The sequence below is a fragment of the Kogia breviceps genome, chromosome 10 (assembly GCF_026419965.1).
Source record: "Kogia breviceps isolate mKogBre1 chromosome 10, mKogBre1 haplotype 1, whole genome shotgun sequence".
Classification (NCBI taxonomy): Eukaryota; Metazoa; Chordata; class Mammalia; order Artiodactyla; family Physeteridae; genus Kogia; species Kogia breviceps.
Window position 1 is genome coordinate 36554388 of NC_081319.1, and position 19671 is coordinate 36574058.

Genomic DNA, 19671 nt, shown 5'->3' on the forward strand with positions numbered 1-19671 from the left:
ACACGCAGAGAACAGCTTAGCAGTCTGCTCACAATGTTAAAAACCAACAACAAAACACCATTATAGAAGGACAAAGTTCTATTATACATAATCTTTACTGAAATCATAAGCATCATCTTCCTCTTCAGTCATTTTATCCAAGATGAAAGATGGTGCAGACTGCTTATCTATATTGGAAAGAAAAAGGAGGTGTTTAAAAACAAAAATAAAAGCTACTGTACTGCTTTGTTAGAGGATCCCTCCACCCAACTCACCTGCTTGAGACTCCTCAGGCAGTGCCTCACAGGCCTCTTCTGCAGGGGACATGTCTGAGCTCTTTTCCTGTGGGATAGAGAAACAGTGTTAGTAAGCCCTGTGTGCTCAATAATCCAAGTTAATTACATACCCAAAAAAGTCTCTGGAGGTACACATTAATGGATGCACAAAATCAAGCTAATGATTGCAAACCTTAAACTTCTAAATTGTACGAGGCTTTTTTTTGCGGTACGCGGGCCTCTCACTGTTGTGGCCTCTCTCGTTGCGGAGCACAGGCTCCGGATGCGCAGGCTCAGCGGCCATGGCTCACGGGCCCAGCCGCTCCGCGGCATGTGGGATGCTCCCGGACCGGGGCACGAACCTGTATCCCCTGCATCGGCAGGCAGACTCTCAACCACTGCGCCACCAGGGAAGCCCATGTACGAGGCTTTTTAAAGTCATGAAATATTTAATTTCTATTTCTTTCTTCAGCCCCTTCTGTTGTACACTGTAATGCTAGAAAACCTACTTCAGCTTAAACAACTCATGCACAACATACTTACATCACCTTCTTCATCAACACATTCCTGGTCAGTGTTGACATCTTCATAGTCCCCCCCCTCCTCCTGCTTCCATTCTTTCTGTTTCGGCAATTCTTCAGGTATGTCCTTTTCCTCTATCACTCCATTTGTCAGACCTGATGACTGGAAAAGGATGCTACTGGCTAAACGAGGGCCCCTGATGGCTAGGAAAGGTAAACAGCCCGTGTAAACAGATGAGATCTTTATTGGCCTGTCAGCTTATGAAGACAGTAGTTAAACACAAGCTGTGCTTACCTTGTATGCTGTGTGCATTGTTCTTTTCCAGTTCTTCCAGATCAAAGCCCCATTTCATGTCTGTCACAATGCTCTCATTAAAATGTGGAGGAGTCCAGGATGTAGGGGGATGGCAAAAGTAACCTAAGGAGGCACTGGTATTAAAAATAAAGTTTGTCAAAAATCAGTTCCTTTATTCTATGTGGTCATCAAAAAGCCAACAGAGAAAAGCCTTACCCTGTCCACTCAGACCACAGCAGTTTGGCAGCACCTTCTACATTTGGGCTTCCACCTTTTTGGTGCAGTCCTCTTCTCTGAGCAAATGAAGTAAAAAATTCCAGAGAATTCTTAAAGTCTGGGACAGTAAATTTCAGTACTACCTTATTAAAAAAAAAAAAACAAACTGTCATCTATCTGATATAGTACAGATGTTTTTAAAAAATGCTTATAATGAAAGACAAGATGGAGCTCAAGGGAAGGGGATTCTTTTTACCTGTCGAGCATCAGCATGGGAGAGGATGGTGCTAGCAGCCTCCACTGGTTTTACTACCTCAATACTTGCTGGACTTCTCAGAGCGAGTGCAATAGCAGAGTTATGTGGAGACACGATGAAACTTGGACTATCTATGATTGTGATTCGTTTGTCCAAGGGGACAACCTGCATGTACCTGAAACAAGAAAGATGGTAACTGACGGGCACTAGTTTTCCTAAAGGCCAAGAGACACAACGAAGCTCAGGGTTGGATTGAACAAACTCAGCACAGTCTGTCAGATCCACTTTATCATCATTTGCTTCATGTTTATCTAAAACTGTAACAGCACACCCTCCTCTTCTAAAGACAAAACACTACATGTTATAGCTTACATACATATTGACCTAAACACATGCTGTTTCCCCTGTCGTATCTCCCCTCCTCTACCTGGCAGACTTCTATTCAAGTTCAGGTTCAAACATCACTTCCTCTAAGGCAGCTTTTCCTTCTATGAATCTATTTGCTCGTCTTCCAAACTAGATTGTGGGCAGCTATTCTACTCTAATCAATTCTTCCCAAGCCTAACACTGGCTTAACCCCTTTCACTGAATAGAAAGTTGAGTAAATAGAAATAGAAAACTGTCTCCCTTAAAATAAACAAAATCATACTTATCTATAATGAAATATTGAAATTATGGAACTCAATTTACCTTGTAAGTCCCATGGATACACCAACATTGCATATCCGCTCTTGTTTTAAGCTATTGATGATGCTGCTTTTCCCCACATTTGGGAAACCTACAAATGGGAAATCCACAGATACAAAAGGCATTATGTGCTGATAATTATAAAATCTCCACTCCCTTATTTTATGCCTGCCTGTTTACAGCAAGATCAGAGTTGGATCTGAGCGCCTTCACTTCAATACTAAAACTACTCTTAGCACCTTCATTTCTTGCACAGGTAATGAACGGGAAGGAAAAGATTATTATTTTTTTTTTTTTTTTTTTTTTTTGCGGTATGCGGGCCTCTCACTGCCGTGGCCTCTCCCGTTGCGGAGCACAGGCTCCGGACGCACAGGCCCAGCGGCCATGGCTCACGGACCCAGGCGCTCTGCGGCATGTGGGATCCTCCCGGACCAGGGCACGAACCCGTGTCTCCCGCATCGGCAGGCGGATTCTCAACCACTGCGCCACCAGGGAAGCCCGGAAAAGATTATTAATTCAAATAAACCAGAGCTCTTAGGAGCTAGCATTATCTATAGTGCCGAGTTGCACTTACTGAGATAAGACATAAAATGTGTTGAACTGAAACTCACCAATTACCCCAACATGAATGGCTTTGCCATAAGTCTCCTGAAAACCTCCAAGAAGCTTCCAAAGGCCTTCTTTTCCAACACAGACTTCACTTTTGAATGGAGCAGCTTTCTTCTTTACCTTCACAAGTTAAAATTCTAAATAATTAGTTTAACTACTTCTGACAACCCACCAGATAAAACCCAAGCAATCTGGCTCCAGAGCCCATCTATTAAAATCACCACATTCCATTGCCTTTCAGATTATCCCTGGATGAAATCAGAGTTGGATCTTACAAGTTTTCATTTTTTAGTCAAGATTTTGTACACTCATCATATTTCACCCACCTGAAAGATGAAAGAACCACATTTCCCACCACTAAACTAAGGGTACCTTGATTCTCTTCCCTTTGTCCTTCAGATTTGTTGAGGCTTTGAACACCACTGTTGGCAATTCCTTCGTCAAGTAACTTAGCCAGTTCTCCAAATTCTCCTTTGGTACCAAATCTGACAGGGATTAGAAATAAAACATTGTTCCAATTTGGTCATTTTGTTGAGATGAATTTGCAAAATCTAGTAAAGTATGGATTTCATTCAGGTTTGCCTTTTCCCAGTTTTTTCAGAAGTATCTGAACTAGAAGATGGGGAGAGGGTCAGCTCCCTACCATGCTTCTGGTTAACAGAGTTCAGTATGTACACCTCTGTATTTCTTTAATTCCCCTCTGCACTGCTCATCCTTTTCAGGATTAAGTCAACCTCTAGAATATTACCATACTAACCTTAGGGCTATGTTTCCAGAATTTACTATCAGGTAGCACCCATGTTTACTGACCCCAACTGTAATTTTAGATCCCATCCTTACTTTCTGTTTCACAGGTTTCTGTTTCTGGGTGTTTCTGTCCCTGCTGCTCAAACCCAGATACATAATCATGTCTCATCTAAATAGTGCCACATGTCGACATTGTGCAGGTGTGGAGAATGTGGCACTCTGTCGTCATTTCCTATGTGAAATGTACTACACAGTAAGCTGAGTATAAAAGCTTACACTCTTAAATAAGACAAAGTGGTTAAGTACTGAATAGCAAAAGAACAGTACAAACCAGTTAATTCGCTTCTAGAAAACATCTCCAGGACCTCCCTGGTGGTACAGTGGTTAAGAATCCGCCTGCCAATGCAGGGGACACGGGTTTGAGCCCTGGTCTGGGAAGATTCCACGTGCCGCAGAGCAACTGAGCCCATGCGCCACAACTACTGAAGCCCACATGCCTACAGCCCGTGCTCCGCAACGAGAAGCCACACAATAAGAAGCCTGCACACTGCAATGAAGAGCAGCCCCTGCTCGCCACAACTAGAGAAAGCCCCACACACAGCAACGAAGACCCAACGTAACAATAAATAAACAAATAAAGCATAATATAGTAATTAAGGGAAAAAAAAATTTCCACCCCACTGCCCAGCACTGTCTTTGGCAACAAGAGCTCATGCATATGCACTGGTTTTGTTGAGGTCAGAGTTGGATCTTATCAGTCTTCAGAGAGAATCAGACTGTTCAGATGTTTTCCTCATACCTCACTAGTGCATATGGAACATAAAGAGCAATGTTTTCACCTACCTGATTTATTTAATACAAGTACCAGCTTTTTCTGTCCAGCCTTGACAATGGCTTCTTCTACCTGGGGACACCTGCAACCAAGAGGATCTCTGGCATCCAACACCTCCAGCACAACATCTGAGGCTTCAATCACCTGTCAAAGCAGAAGCTATCAGAACAGAATCCCTTGCTCTGGCACCACCCTCCACATAAGTACACTGGCGCTGTCTACTTTGCAACAGGGTGAGTTCAGAGTTGAATCTCTTAAAAATAATTTTTTTTAAAATTTATTCTTTTTTTTTTTTTTGGCTGCATTGGGTCTTCGTTGCTGCACGTGGGCTTTCTCTAGTTGCAGCAAGCAGGGGCTACTCTTCATTGCAGTACGCGGGCTTCCCACTGCGGTGGCTTCTCTAGTTGCAGGGCGTGGGCTGTAGGCACACGGGCTTCAGTAGTTGTGGCACATGGGCTCAGTATTTGTGGCTCACGGGCTCAAGATCCCAGGGCTCAAACCCGTGTCCCCTGCATTCGCAGGTGGATTCCTAACCACTGCGCCACCAGGGAAGCCCCAGAGTTGAATCTCATATCTTCACTTTGGTGTGAATGATGTTCACATGTTTATTTCTTACATGACAGTAAGACATAGGTTTGTTCAGTGGCCTCTGATCAAAGTGGAATTCAAGAGTGGAAACATTCCCAACTATCTAAATATATAATCTTCCCATTCTGAGTTATGTAGTTTGAAAGACCTTTGTGGCCCTGCCAAGAGCTGCTGAGAAAAACAGTCAGGGTCTATTCACAGGAGGGAGTGAGCTTAGGAAAACAGGTGTTGGGGATGGCAGTGCTATACCAAGACATCCCCTTGACCTCCTTCACTTAGGTTTCAGCAGAGTACTTTAGAGACTCTTAGTTTTGTACTGCTCCTCTGAAGTATTTCCTTCTATTTAAAAAGCCACTGTGTCATAGTGTTATTTTATCACAAAATACCACTTCTGTAAATCATGCTTATGGGGGACTGTTCCCATGCAAAAAATTAAAACCATAAGAATATTTCCTTCAGTTAAACATATCAGAGTAAGCCAACTTGCTGAAAAATTCTTCCTGCTCAAGAAAACTCTACTTCCACCTCTACAAGGTTGGTGTCAGGAGAGAAAGAAAAAAAAAAAAAATCTAGTCTTTTAAACCTCATTACCCCTTTTAGACACTAACCTAGACTATGATACCTTTTTAAGTTCCTGACAATACAGCCTCTTCGGATTCTGTTTGCTTGACTTGGCTTTCTTAGTTTTGCACTGCCCAAATTCCTAGGTGATAAAGACAAGGGGAAAGGACACAAAATTAGTAGGTCAGTAGATGTAACCTATTTCTCCATTTTTCATGACTGTAATCATACCTCTTTCATAGGTTCCATGTTAGACAGCTCAACAGCAGGGTCAGTTTCAAGTTTTCTTTTCTTGTTCTGTTCCTTCTGCCTGTCAAGTTTCTGCTGCTGTTTCAGTTCTTCAAGCTGTGTTCAAGCCACAAGAGAAATGGGAGAGCCAAAGTGACCTGACATTGTAACTTTACTTTGAAAAAAATACACACACCCACACATCACTTGTTGAACATTTTAGCTAATGCATTTTACCCGCTGTTTCCTTAGCTCAGCTTCCCGAAGAAGAGCCTCCTTAAAAGGAGCACTGTTTGGAACTCCAGGGTCTTTCCTAGGCTTCTTTCGACCCCGTTTTTTAGCCTCTTTCCTCAATTTTCGATGGTGCTCTCGAACCTATCATAATAAAATTTTATTAGTTAACAAAAATACCAAACAAGGGGCTTCCCTGGTGGCGCAGTGGTTGAGGGTCCACCTGCCAATGCAGGGGACACAGGTTCGTGCCCCTGTCCGGGAAGATCCCGCGTGCCATGGAGCGGCTGGGCCCCTGAGCCATGGCCGCTGAGCCAGCGCTCTGCAACGGGAGAGGCCACAACAGTGAGAGGCCGCATACCGCAAAACAATACAAAACAAAAACCAAACAAAATTCATGTGAGTGACCAATCTGGCTGCAGTTTACTTGTATCTGTAAAATGACTTAGAAACATAAAACTTTAACTAACAATGCAGAGAACACACATACTTATGTATGAAACAGCAAGAAAAAGTCACCAGGAGATTCTTTTTGCAGCAATTATTACCATATTGATCAAAATTTACAGATTCTTATCATTTAATTACTTCTGATGCTTAAGAGCTATCGTCATAGTCTATCCAACTTCCGTTTCTTGAGGTGAAATCATACTAATATTAATCCAGACTTTTTTGTGGAGGAGGAGTGGGGCAGAAATCAATTTAGCATTATACTTGGTATAACTCTTCCAAGAACAAGACTTACCTTTTTTTGGATTTTATACCGCTTGTGGCAGGTCATGCGTTTACTTGCTTTCTTTAACTCTGCAAAGCAACATATCACAAAAGAGTTAATTTATTTACTGTTTTCTTTTTAATTTATTTATTTTTGGCTGCGTTGGGTCCTCATTGCTGCGCATGGGCTTTCTCTAGTTGCGGTGAGCGGGGGCTACTCTTCGTTGTGGTGCACGGGCTTCTCTGGAGCCACCAGAGAAGCCCTATTTACGGTTTTTTTAAATCCACTTTATCCACAAATGATCAGTTTTAGTTTTTGATGACTGCGCTCTAGGGTCATATCCATATTTGCGTTAAGTAATTAACTTGCTCTGAAACCTAATTTAAGAATCTTGTGGGGAAGTTCCCTGATGGCACAGTGGTTAAGAAACCGCCTGCCAGTTTAGGGGACACGGGTTCGAGCCCTGGTCCGGGAAGATCCCACATGCCGCTGAGCAACTGAGCCCGTGCGCCACAACTGCTGAGCCTGCGCTCTAGAACCCGCGAGCCACAACTACTGAAGCCCGCACGCCTAGAGGCCGTGCTCCGCAACAAGAGAAGCCACCGCAATGAGAAACCCGCGCACTGCAATGAAGAGTAGCCCCCACTCGCCACAACTAGAGAAAGCCTGCGCGCAGCAACGAAGACCCAACGCAGCCAAAAATAAAAATAAATAAATGAATCTTTTTAAAAAAAGAATCATGTGGGGTGGGGTGGTAAAAATAAACACGGACCACTCAAGTCCGAAAGACTCTGATTCAACAGATCCGTTGTAGAGCCCAACTTCCCCGCTCCCACTCTTCCCAGATTATACTGGGATAGCACACAGGAACGTATAAGATCCAAAAATACTGCCACTTCTTGTCAAATAGCACGAATCACAAAGGAGCTTACAGTGGGTTTGAGAGGCGGCTCTCCGATCTCACCAGGGCCGGATCAAACGTGGCCACACAAGGGAAAACGCTGCGCCTGAAACCTGGCTCAGACACTGACTGGGTCCTCACGAGACTCTAGCCCGACCTTTACCCTTAGGGCCCAGCCTTGTTTCTGCACCACAGGCCCACGATTCACGTGGGGCCTTCCAACTCTCAGTTCTAGGCGGGATCAGGGCTACGGCCTTCCCGCCGGCCCTCCATTCCCCAGAGACCAAGCCGCAGAGGCGCGCCCTGGTGGGTTCGTCGACCATCAGACACAGAAGCCCCTCCAAGCCCGCACCCTGAGCACACTCACTCGGCCGCTTCATACTGTAAGTCGAAAGGGCTACGCCCGCAGCTGCACCAACACTCACAGCCACAAAGTGCCTCCACAGGCGCCACGTGCGAACTGAGACCACGGGCAAACGTCACGCACTCACGCTGCCGCCGTAAAGCGCGCCGCCGCCTGCCCGCGTGCGCGCGCACGCAGTGTCGCGCGGAGCCAGGTTCGCTTGGCGGCCGCGGGGCTGGTTTTGCGGCGGCACCGGGAGGGGTGAGGGCGGTGCGGGCGGCGGGTGCTGGAGCGACGGCTGCGGCCGGAGGAGCAATAGCAGCAGCCGTGGCGGCCACGGGGCGGGGCGCGGCGGTCGGTGACCGCGGCCGGGGCTGCAGGCGGCGGAGCGGCTGGGTAAGGCCGGGCCCAGGGCGGGCGGGGCCACTTCCTCTCGGCCGGCTGCCGGGCCTTTGTGTGGGCCCGGGCGGGCGGGAGCAGCGGCGGAGGCCCCGCCCCGGCCGTCGGGACGCGCTGGTCGGGCCGGGCGCGCGGGGCGGGGCATGGCGGCGGACTTCTGGAAGCGCCCAGCAGCCTTGCCGCACCTGCCGGTTGGGACAAAGGCGCGCAGCGGCTCGGAAACTCCCCGCGCCCCGCTTTCCCGCCCCCCGCGGCTGGCCGAGCTCTCGTCGCGGGCAGCTTCAAAACTGTCAACGTTTCCCTTAGTTCCCCGTACCGGTGACAGGTTGGGAAAGTCTTTCATTTCCTCCGCAGCTCAGGGCCTCCTTTTTTTGTTGTCGTTTCTTGACGGTTCAGACACAAACTCTCATAGTAAATTTTTTTTTTAATACTTTCTGTATGACTGTTCAGACTGAGTATTTTTATCAATGGGACTTGTATTTATCGTGGAGCCCAGGTATAGTTTCTTATATGCAACACCACAAAGAATCGAGGTTTTCAAATTGTTTGTGTTTCTAGTTTTTAATATTTTTTCGTCTCTTAAAATTTTTTTACTGAGAAAGAAGCATAGTTTTGTTATTGCAGGGTAGAAATTGATGACTTAAAGAAGAGGAAAGATTGGCATAAATGTAGAAGAAATCCTGAAAAGCAATTGACAAATATACGGTATAGTGGATATAGAAATTATTACTACAATTATAGAAACATGTTGGAGTAAAGCATTTTTATTAACTTATTTTCCAACAAACTAAGACTCCTCAAAAATGATTTCAAGATTTTTTTTCCATTTAGTAGTGAGCTCTTTTCCCAAGTATAATTCAAAAGCAAATTGGACTCAATACAAAAGAGTAGTATAATTTCTGCCTTATCACTTGTTAACAGATTGCCCATATTTTAGATCCAAAGGAAGATTGGAAGGTATCTTTTGAAGAAGTATGTCAAATCAGTAATAAATATGTGTGGATAAATAGAAGGGCTTTGACCACTTTCTTTGACTTTGGAAGTGTACAGAATATCTTAAATATTCATATTCTATGCAAATCGCCAAGTTTAGTAAATTGCTATCTGTATGATAGACTACTCTCAAGGCATCCAACATCATGTGAGAGAACACTGAATTGGGAGAATATTCCCTAAGTTAAAACACAGGCTGCAACATAATACATGTGGTTTGTTCATGCTTTTTTTTTTTTTTTTTTTTTTTTTAAAGCAACCAGGGCATAGAATAAATACTGAAAGCTGTGAACGCCAACGTTAAGGGTGCTTTTTCTCTCGGAAGTTGGGTTATAAGCTATTTTTTTCCCCTTTTGAATCTTCTGTTTTCCAATATTTTTGTTTTAAACATGTATTACGGTACTAAGAAATACTAGAAATAACAGGAGAGTACAAAAAGTCTATAAACTGTCAAAATATACCATTTGGTTATACTGAGTAAATATTTTCCCAGTAGCACCTTGTAAAGTTATTCTTTACTGTCCACTGTAATTTATCATTGGTTGTTAGAGTTTTGGACATGTGACTGTAATCAGTGCCATTTAAAAACTTGTAACTAAGTTTCAGAATCTTTCCTCTTTATAGAAAAAGAATTACTGAATGGATGCTCACAGGCCTTTGAAACTATGAAACTTTTTTTTAATGTCTCAAGTGCACTTTTAATATGTTTTATTAAATAGATAAGTTGATCACTGAAACTATGCTATAAGTTCGGCCACAAAAATGGATAAAGTGCTGTTCCTGTGCCCAAGATAGCGTACAATCCTAGAGTTAAAACATAACATTTTTGTTGTGTTTTGACATTTCAAAGTGATTTCACATACATTTTACACTGTCATAACAATCCAAGAGAGATATGTACACTACTCTTCTCGTTTTAGAAATGAAGAAACAGATCTGAGAGGTTGTGACTCAAGCAGCATCAGACAGGTAGAGATGGAAGACCTGGGTCTCTTATCCTGGTCTTCTGAGCTCAGGTCCTATTGCTCCTCCTACCCACCTGGCCACATTGCCTTTCTAACCAAACTTGCAAAATACATGTTAAAATGTGTTCCTTGGATGAGAAAATATTCGAAAATTATCCTTAAGTTGAATCTTTTTTTTTCTTATCAAAGTAAATTAATGAGTCAAGGAGTTTTGGATATTGTGTGGTCTAAACATCCCCCCCAATGATTTACATTTTTTTGTCGTTTGATTTTCAGCGGATTATTTATAAAAGTAATTTTGACCTCCTGCCAAATGGTCGAAGGCTTTTTTTTTTTTTTTTTTGAAACTGTTCTAAAGTTATATGTGATATCTTTGCAGTGCTCATAGGACTTTTGGAAAGAAATGTCTTTCTCTGAATTTTTTTGGTGGGGAGGAGTTTTCCATACTCTTTGCTCACATGAGCCATTCTTGGTTTGTTCCAGCTTGCTAACAGTTGGTGCCACATGTGAGCCTTCCACATGTGTTCACTCTCCATTCCAGCTCTGTGATTGAACTCTGCTCTTATTGACTAGGGGGCAGTTGGGCAGGCATGCTTCGTTCCTGGAATTGACACTCATTCCGTGTGAGTAAAGGGGAACCTCAGTGAGGCATCTTTATGCATGTGAAAAGCATTTGGTTTTAAAATGGAAGAAATGTCAGATACTGTTAGTTCCTGAGCCTTTGCAGATGTTTGATTGGTGCAAGAAAACTGATATGTCTATTTTCTCCAGATCTCTTATCTTTAGCAGTTCTGCTTGAATGTTTTCTGTCTATTCGTACTCATTTTTACTCCTTTGACCCTTTTTATTTCCCCTGTCTCTGCCTTGTTCTTCTCTTTCAGTTTTGAATATATTAACACTGAATCAGCACTTCTAAAGCCCTGCCTTCTCCCACTGGCTTCACTTGGCCTTCAGACATAATGAGGAGACTGGCTTTTCGAGGAGCTGGTTGTGCTCTGGTAAAGCTGGTAAATTACTGATCATCTACACCCTTTCCCTTTTCTGTCCTTCCTTGCCTTTTCCCTTCCACCTTTCTTAAATTTTGTTATCCTTTTCATAAAGATTCCTGCCTTATGTTCATCAAATTCACTTGTGTCCTTGTCATAGATTGTTTACAAAAGCTTGGTCCTTAGTTTCTTGATTTTAATGAATTGACACCAGTTTATCAATCTTTTATAAAACAAACAAAAATCAACAAAAGTTGGCTGGCCTTGGCCTAAGCCCTTTGAAGCTTTAGCCAGTTGTGGCCGATTGCAGACTGATATACTGTATAACAAACCAACTCCTAGAGGAAGGAATATCATCATATTAGGCTCTGTTTTTAAACAGCATGTGGACTGTAATTCAGAGGAAGAGATAAGAGACTTAGTTTGTTAGTTGGTTACCAGAATTTTTTATTTATTGGTTTGTTTTGCTCCTGCTTTCTGTTCCCTGGAGATACCCAATTTTTCTCTCCATTCTACTGGCAACCCATTCTTTCAGCTACTGGTGTCTTAGTTTCCTGAAATTGAATGTTGATGAGTGACACTGGGATCAGTTTTTTCTTTTTGCTTTAGAGAAAGGCCTGTGAAATCACAGTATGCTATTTGATACTGTTTTTAAATTGTATAAGCATTGTAGGACTTTCTCAGGTATGCACCCTTACCCTCTAGCTGTAGCAGATCATTTCAGTGGTTGCATTTCTTGTGTTATAGTCAAATATATGTATATATATTTGTAAAGCTGTGTTAAGATTACTTAGCAGTCTGCCTAAAACTTAGAGCAAATATTTACATGTTTCTGGGAGGCCAAGGAGGGCCTAAAACCTCACTTCTGGGGTGCTCTTCAAGATCATCTACTGAAAAGTAAAGCTGTGAATTCATGGGGATAGAGTACCTCATATAACTGAAAAGGAGCTTAGTCTGGATTGACAGAAAAGTTTCAAAATGCAATTTTGCTATTTTAGCGCAGGTATGGCAAGTATGTTGAGTGTTTTCTGGGGTATGTCTTGTGGCTCTTTCTTTAATGAATGGAGAAAATTCATTGTCAGTTTGTTAATTTTAGGGTACATCTAAAATGCCTAGAAGGTTAATCCTCTGTCCCCTTACGCTTTTGCACTACTCATTTGCCTCAGGGTCTGCTTCCTGGTTTTTTGTTTTTTTTTTCGGTACACGGGCCTCTCACTGTTGTGGCCTCTCCTGTTGCAGAACACAGGCTCCAGATGCGCAGGCTCAGCGGCCATGGCTCACGGGCCCAGCCGCTCCGCGGCATGTGGGATCTTCCCCGGACCGGGGCACGAACCCATGTCCTCTGCATTGGCAGGCGGACTCTCAACCACTGTGCCACCAGGGAAGCCCATGCTTCCTGTTTTATGGTTTTTGTTTTTTTCCAGCATCCTGGCCCACCTGGAAAGTGATCTTAATCATAAGAAACACTGGGGAAAACAGATGAGGCTGCTGACTCCAGAGGTGGCCACCTTAGAGACTCTGTCCCTGAGGCCTGCCTGACTGCCTCAGGGGCTGAGGGATCAGTACCTCCAACACACCATTATATTTGGGTGTACCATTATATGTGGGTTTCCAAATTCCAGTCCAGGGTAAATTTGGGACCAGAAGTGGTTGAGTCATTCAAAATTGGTAAATACAAATGAGTATACTGTTGCTGAATTTGTCCCCTCCAAGTTGAAAGTGTAGCATTCTGGTAAGTGAAGGGGCTAAAGCAAGGTCCAGGACTTACATTGAAAAAGACATAGTTAAGCTTCTTTGCAACAGTGAAAATATCCTCCTTAGTGAACCAGAAGCTTTGTGGCAAGTGACCAACTGAGGGTTTGGTGGTAGAGTATAAAATTCAGTGTAAGAACATGGCTAATTATTTCTTATAGAAGAAGTTGGATTCCATGGGTTCCAAGAGAAGAAGAGCTACTTCCCCTTCCAGTAGTGTCAGCGGAGACTTTGATGATGGGCATCATTCTGTGTCCACGCCAGGCCCAAGCAGGAAAAGGAGGAGACTTTCCAATCTTCCGACTGTAGACCCTGTAAGTAACTCAGATCACAGTTTCTGCCTTCTGCACAATTCCCTACCTTTCCTTTAATGATAAGCAGTTAAGATGCAAGACCTCTCAGCTTCTTTTTCCTCTGGCTTGATATTCTTAACCTTTCTTTTATGAAAAGTATACACTTAACCAGAAGTCTTACAGTAGTAGTGTAATTTAATATTATGAAATAATAAAGAATATCATTTTTGTCACATTGTATAGTCATTCAAGTAAATGTGTGCTTGTCATGTGCCAAGCACTGTTGTGGTGATTGGGATAGAGCTATGTGTAAGACAAGCTAGTTTTTCACATGGAGCTTAGATGCTAGTGTTGGGGAAGCAGAATGTAAACAGATGAACAAATAAATAATAAAGTATCCTTAGCTAGTGATGAGTGCTAAGAAGAAAAGTTTGTATGATATGGGCTGTTTTGGCCCATACCTTCAGGAAAGATTTCTTTGTGATCAGAAGGCAGCAGCCCTTTAGAGCACTGGGGAAGGGTGTTCTAGGCAGAGGGGCTAGATCAGGAATGGATTTGATGGGTTGTGATTACAGAGGGATGGTCAAGAGGGAGAAGGAAACTGGCAAAGTCTGCCCAGCCAGAGTATACCCTACGTACTCTGTGATAGAAGTTTAGATTTTATTCTCTGACTGGTAAGAAGCCCTCTATTGGATGATTTTTAAGCAAGAGTGATATGAACTAGTTTTGTTTAAAGGAAAAGAAAATCACCAGTAACATATTCTGATGAAAGATTTAATCATTTAAATGATTTTAAATAAGGAGAGATACTGTCAGCATACTTTAGACTTGGTTCCCCATGTGGGAATTTGGGGATCCATCCTTCTCTACTGGCCTTTTATGTTTTGTTTTTGTTGTTGTTTTTTTTTTAAGAACCCCTACACTGACTTTCTGTTCACTTTTCTGGTGATTTTTCTCCTTTTCCTATGTGTAGATTGCTGTGTGCCATGAACTCTACAACACCATCCGAGACTATAAGGATGAGCAGGGCAGGCTCCTCTGTGAGCTCTTCATTAGGGCACCAAAGCGAAGGTGAGTGGGAGTGGTTTGGTCCCAGGTCCAAGTTGAAAGTTTAATAATTGACTTTTCCTTTGGAAGGAATGGCTTAGATGATACTGGGGTCTAGATTTTAGTTTCAGTTGTCAAGGTATAGCGAGGCGCATTTTAAAAAATTTTTGTTTTAATTAAAGAAAAATATTTTAGTTGTAAAAAATATACAACATGAAATTTACAGTCTTGTTTTTAAAAAACTTTTAGAATAGGTGAATTCAGCAAAGTTGCAAGATACAAAACCAGCATACACAAAAATCAGTTGCATTTCTATACACTAACAGTGAACAGTCCAAAAGGGAGATTAAAGAATAAACCTAACCAAAGAGGTGACAGACTTTACACTGAAAACTACACACTTCTGTAAGAAATTAAAACGCAATAAATGGAAAGATATCCCACGTTCTTGAATTGGAAAACTTAATATTGTTAAGATACCAATACTACCCGAAGCAATCCACAGAGTCAATGCAAAACCTAACAAAATCCCAACAGAATTTTTTGCAGAAACAAAAAAACCCATCCTGAAAAAGAAGAATGAAATTGGAAGACCATATTAATTAGTCAGTGTTCTCCAGAGAATCAGAACCACTAGGATCTACCTATCTACGTACCTATCTAAAATAAATTTGTGTTGTTTTAAGCCATTAATTTTGTGGTAATTTGTTAGAGCAACAATTGGAAACTAATACAGTGAGTTAAAGATTTAGATCCATTCATGAATGTTGATGCCGCAGTGGGTAGCCAACAAGCTCTAGGTTGATCTGAAGGCAAACCTCTCACTCCAAAGAGCAGAGCCACCAAGGATGCAGTGTCATCATCCTGAATGAGGAGAGCTCTGTAAATTAGTCATGCCAAAAAAGAAGAGTTTTTTTTTTTAAATGAAATCCCTCTGCAGATTTCAGTTAGTTTATCAGTAACAATCTTTTGGAAGTTGTCATTTAATTAGCATATGTTAATAAAAGCCCATATTTATTGCTTACTACATGCTAGACACAGTACTAAGTGCTTTCCAGGCCTCATCTTGTTTAAACCTGAGCAGTATTGTTATCACAGTTTATAGATGACAACTTGTACAAGTTCTCAGAACTATTGAGGATAACCAGAATTCAGACTCAAGTTTTTCTGATTCTAAAGCCTGTGCTCTTAACCAGTATGTTGTATAGAGAAGCAGCATCATATTGTAGTACACAAGCACCTCATGGAAAAGGACTGCCCCTCTGCTGCCTGCTTTCCACCAGCTGAGGGGCAGAAAATACAGGCCTTTGGTGCTGGAGCACTGTCTTCTAGCCTCCATGATGCAGTACTTTAGGAGCACTGCTGCCTTCCCCCCAGTGCTGTGCCTGCCTGAATCTCTGCTCCTCCTCTGTGGAATGCATGTTTTCTCAAGAGCTTGTGGGAAGAAGTACTACTCAGAGCCATGCAATTGTGAATCTCTTTTTGAGACTTTGTTTTGATTAATATATTAGGCTGCTTGTACTAGGACATCCAAATTAACAATGGCTGAAACAAGAACAATTGCTTTCTCTCATGTACGAGTCCTATTCTGTGAGGTCTTCAGGGCCGAGATACTGTCTGTCTTTTTATTCTGCTGTGCTTGGGGTATCGCCCTTGTCTGCATGGTCTGAGACGGCTCACCACCACAACTACTTTCTGGCCCATAGGAAAAAAAGAAACATGTTAGGATGTGACCTGGACATGGTACATTTCAGCTCTTCCATTGGTCAGAACTTAGCTGCAACGTGGCTAAGAATTTGGCCTTTAGTACCCAGGTAGGAGCTTAGAATGCTGTTATCTTGGGAAGGAGGCAAAATAGGTTTAGGGGTAGCCAGCAGGCTCTGCACATCAGGCAGAGTGTTTCTCACTTTTCTGGTTAAAACTCTTAGTTATGCTTTGACTATTCTTTGGCTATATTATGGCAGGGTGCCCTCACCTATTGTTGAAAGAGAAAAGCTCTTAAGACAAGTACATCACAATCCTGTGTGTGTGTGTGTGTGTGTGTGCGCACAGAGTCTGGAAGAATATTAATAGTGCTTTTAACTCTGGATGAATAGGGACAGTTTTTACTTTTCTATGCTTTTCTGTATGTTGATTTAAGTGGGAAAAATCATTTAGAGCTATTTCATTTTCAAAGTGGGGCGGACCTTGTTTTGACCATATTATGTAGAGTGGAATGTTGGGATCCTTACCTTTTTTTCTAAATGGCAATTCTGAAAATGTTTGTGAGGAACCCCCTAGCAGAGCTTCTGGGAGATAGTATCCTTTCTAGGTATGTGTCCTCATTGCATTGTCAGTTGTCTACAGGTAATCCCCTAAGCCTGAGAGGCTGCTGAGGCCCAGCTTTAGCAAGGAGCAGTGGACTATGGCCCATCAGGCCCAGGCGGAGAGAGCCATCTAGGATAGCAAGTTAACAAAGCCCTAATGCTCACTCTGAGAAAGTCTTGGTACCACTGACAACATTGATATTAGGCCTGGGTGGGCCTTAGTTGTTACTCACTGAGACCTTTATGTTCTTACACTTTATTTGAATAGCAGATTGAATACTCCTTTTATTCCCTCGTACTTAATTTTATAGTTCACTAAAATCGTAAGTAGTTGATAAGGGTTTAAAAACTTAATTTACTCTTCTTCCTTTCCCTTCCTGGAGAATTCAAAGTCATTAGGTGAGGCTGAGCAAGGTAGGAATCTGCAAGGGAGACAAGTGGTGGGGGTATGGGGTAGGGGTTGTGGACAGTAGCCGTGTCACAGGCTTTTATATAGCCTGGAGTTACCTTTTCATAAAGTACAAGGAGTAAAAGAGTAACTTGGTCAGTTGAGAAGCTTGGCAGGCCATGATCAAGTGATCAGATCAACCCCATCTAAGTAGTGGCATGAGTTGAAATCAAGCACCACCTGATAGAATACAGTGAGATGAATATAGCATCATCAGAATTTATTCATCAGGAGAAGAGACAACCCCAGATTAAGGGACACTCTACAAAATAACTGGCCTATAATTTTCAAAAGTATTGAGATCATGAAAGTCAAAGAAAGACTAAGGAACTGTTTCAGAATGAAGGATACTGAGGAAACATAACTGAATGCAGCATGATTCACATTGATCCTTTTGCTATAAAGGACAGTTTTTTGAACAGTTGGCAAAATATAAATGGGTTCTGAGGATTAGATGGTGAGACTGTATCAAAGTGAATTTTCTGATTTTGATGATTGAACTGTGGTCCTTTTTTGTAGGAAAAACACACAACTCTTCAGCAGCTTACTCAAATGGTTCAGAAACATTCTGTGTACTATTCTTGCAATTTTTATGTTAAAGCAAAAAGTTTTTAAAAATTAAATATATCATACATACATGGCTAAAACATGTTAGCCAGTGTCCCAGGAGGGATTAAAGCCTTAATGACAAAATTCTTCATATGTAGTAACTTACCCTCTTACACATCTAGAATGAGTTTTATCTACCCTTGAGGGAGAATTGTGAAAAATAGTTGTTTAGATAATTTTACAGAAGGTTTACTTGTCTCATGGAACTCCATTTGAAAAAAAGCCAGGGGCTTCCCTGGTGGCGCAGTGGTTGAGAATCCGCCTGCTGATGCAGGGGACACGGGTTCGTGCCCTGGTCCGGGAAGATCCCACATGCCGCGGAGCGGCTGGGCCCGTGAGCCTGCGCGTCTGGAGCCTGTGCTCCGCAATGGGAAAGGCCACAACAGTGAGAGGCCCACATACCACACACACACACAAAAAAGAAAAAAAGCCAGAAGGAATAATAATAAACATCCATGAACCAAAACCCAACTTAAGAAATTATTGTAACTACCTTTAAAGTGTCCCCTCCTCTCCAAGAGATAACCACTATCCTTAATTTTCTGTTTATCATTCCCATGCCTTTTTTGTTTTGTCATGTTTGTTCATGTCTTATGCCCTTTTATCTTTGGTAAGCTCCTTGTGCCAAGGGCCTCATCTTTCTCTTTTGTAACTTTAGTACTTGATGTTAGAGCAGCATATATACTAGGCACTTGATAGCACTTGGCAGAGAAAGTTCTGTGGTCACTACCTGAAGAAAGATAATCCATTTCGTAAGTTTATAAAGAGCTTTGGAACATACCTGTTTTCAGCCATTATTGAACCCCATGAAAGGTAAGTCATTTTCATTTGCAGAAGATACCATTGACATGGTTTTAGTGTTGGTGCCTTAAATCTTAAATATTTAGCATATAAGAGACTGTCACAGATGTTAATTTAGGTTTCTATATCACCAATATGTATTTTGAAAAGGGCATGCATATTCATCTTGCTTTTGTTATTCCCTCAGTTCCAATAATGAGAGTACATCTAGTATGTTCTGTCACTTGGAGTGTTGGACATTACCACAGAGTTTTGAGACATAACTATTTATGGGCTTTTGATTAATAAGTACCTTTTTAAAAAACATTAAATTATTGACAGAAATCAACCAGATTATTATGAAGTGGTTTCTCAGCCCATTGACTTGATGAAAATCCAACAGAAACTAAAAATGGAAGAGTATGATGATGTTAATCTGCTGACTGCTGACTTCCAGTTGCTTTTTAACAATGCAAAGGCCTATTATAAGGTAAGAAAGCATCAAATTTGGAAGATATCCAATTTGATAATTGTGTGGCTTTTTAATATTTATCAGTCTGGTAGATTAGTGGTTTTTCACTTGGTAGTTTGAGTTTGCATTTCTCTTGTTAGTAAAGAAAACTGAAGATTAATATGATTATGACCCATTCTTGTTCCTTCTGTGTCTGCTCAGATCTTTTGCCCATTTTTTTCTTGGGTTGTGTGTCATTTTAATATTTTCAGAAATTTTTTTGTTCTAGGTACTAATCCTTTTTTTGGTTATGTGTGTTGCAATTATCTTCTCCCACTGTTTGGCTATTTTTTCACTCTTTGTGGTGTCTTTTTTTTTTTTTTTTTTTAATATTTATATATTTATTTTGGCTGCACCAGGTCTTAGTTGCGGCATGTTTGGTTGCAGCATGCAGGATCTTTAGTTGTGGCATACGGACTTCTTAGTTGCAGCATGCATGTGGGATCTAGTTCCCTGACCAGGGAGCGAACCCCGGCTGCCTGCATTGGGAGCGTGGAGTCCCACCCACTGGACCACCAGGGAAGTCCCTGTGGTGTCTTTTGGTGAACAGAAGGTTTTTTATTTTAATATAGTTAGATTTATTAGTCTTTAACTTTGT

General features: G+C 42.0%; 2 protein-coding genes and 3 non-coding genes across 34 annotated transcripts in view; 1 reads left to right on the top strand and 4 right to left on the bottom strand.

Moving 5' to 3' along the window:
• Nucleotides 1-60: 60 nt before the first annotated feature.
• Nucleotides 61-8474, bottom strand: GNL3 (G protein nucleolar 3). Its single transcript, XM_059076011.2, has 15 exons — nucleotides 8009-8474; nucleotides 6771-6829; nucleotides 6032-6169; nucleotides 5798-5911; nucleotides 5628-5708; nucleotides 4429-4561; nucleotides 3211-3323; nucleotides 2841-2958; nucleotides 2233-2320; nucleotides 1543-1717; nucleotides 1287-1429; nucleotides 1071-1204; nucleotides 798-979; nucleotides 255-321; nucleotides 61-167 (listed from the first exon to the last, which is right to left on the bottom strand). Exons 1-15 carry the CDS (start codon nucleotides 8019-8021, stop codon nucleotides 82-84), a joined length of 1644 nt encoding a protein of 547 aa, XP_058931994.1. The 5' UTR covers nucleotides 8022-8474; the 3' UTR covers nucleotides 61-81.
• LOC131764711 (small nucleolar RNA SNORD69) lies at nucleotides 1774-1850 on the bottom strand. The gene has a single exon (XR_009337920.1). It is a non-coding gene; the product is annotated as a small nucleolar RNA SNORD69 (small nucleolar RNA).
• Nucleotides 3085-3166, bottom strand: LOC131764715 (small nucleolar RNA SNORD19B). The gene has a single exon (XR_009337922.1). It is a non-coding gene; the product is annotated as a small nucleolar RNA SNORD19B (small nucleolar RNA).
• Nucleotides 4311-4387, bottom strand: LOC131764710 (small nucleolar RNA SNORD19). Its single transcript, XR_009337919.1, has one exon. It is a non-coding gene; the product is annotated as a small nucleolar RNA SNORD19 (small nucleolar RNA).
• PBRM1 (polybromo 1) overlaps nucleotides 8242-19671 on the top strand; it is a 105402-nt gene continuing 93972 nt past the window's right edge. For 15 of the 30 annotated variants that reach the window (XM_067043934.1, XM_067043936.1, XM_067043937.1 and 12 more), the window contains exons 1-5: nucleotides 8254-8380; nucleotides 11223-11348; nucleotides 13241-13393; nucleotides 14346-14443; nucleotides 18905-19052. In XM_067043934.1, the coding sequence (XP_066900035.1) occupies nucleotides 11301-11348; nucleotides 13241-13393; nucleotides 14346-14443; nucleotides 18905-19052 (447 nt within the window). In that variant the 5' untranslated portion in view covers nucleotides 8254-8380; nucleotides 11223-11300. Of the gene's footprint in view, nucleotides 8381-8508; nucleotides 8709-11222; nucleotides 11349-13240; nucleotides 13394-14345; nucleotides 14444-18904; nucleotides 19053-19671 lie in introns of those variants that run through there. The other 15 variants (XM_067043924.1, XM_067043946.1, XM_067043928.1 and 12 more) reach the window with 9 other exon arrangements.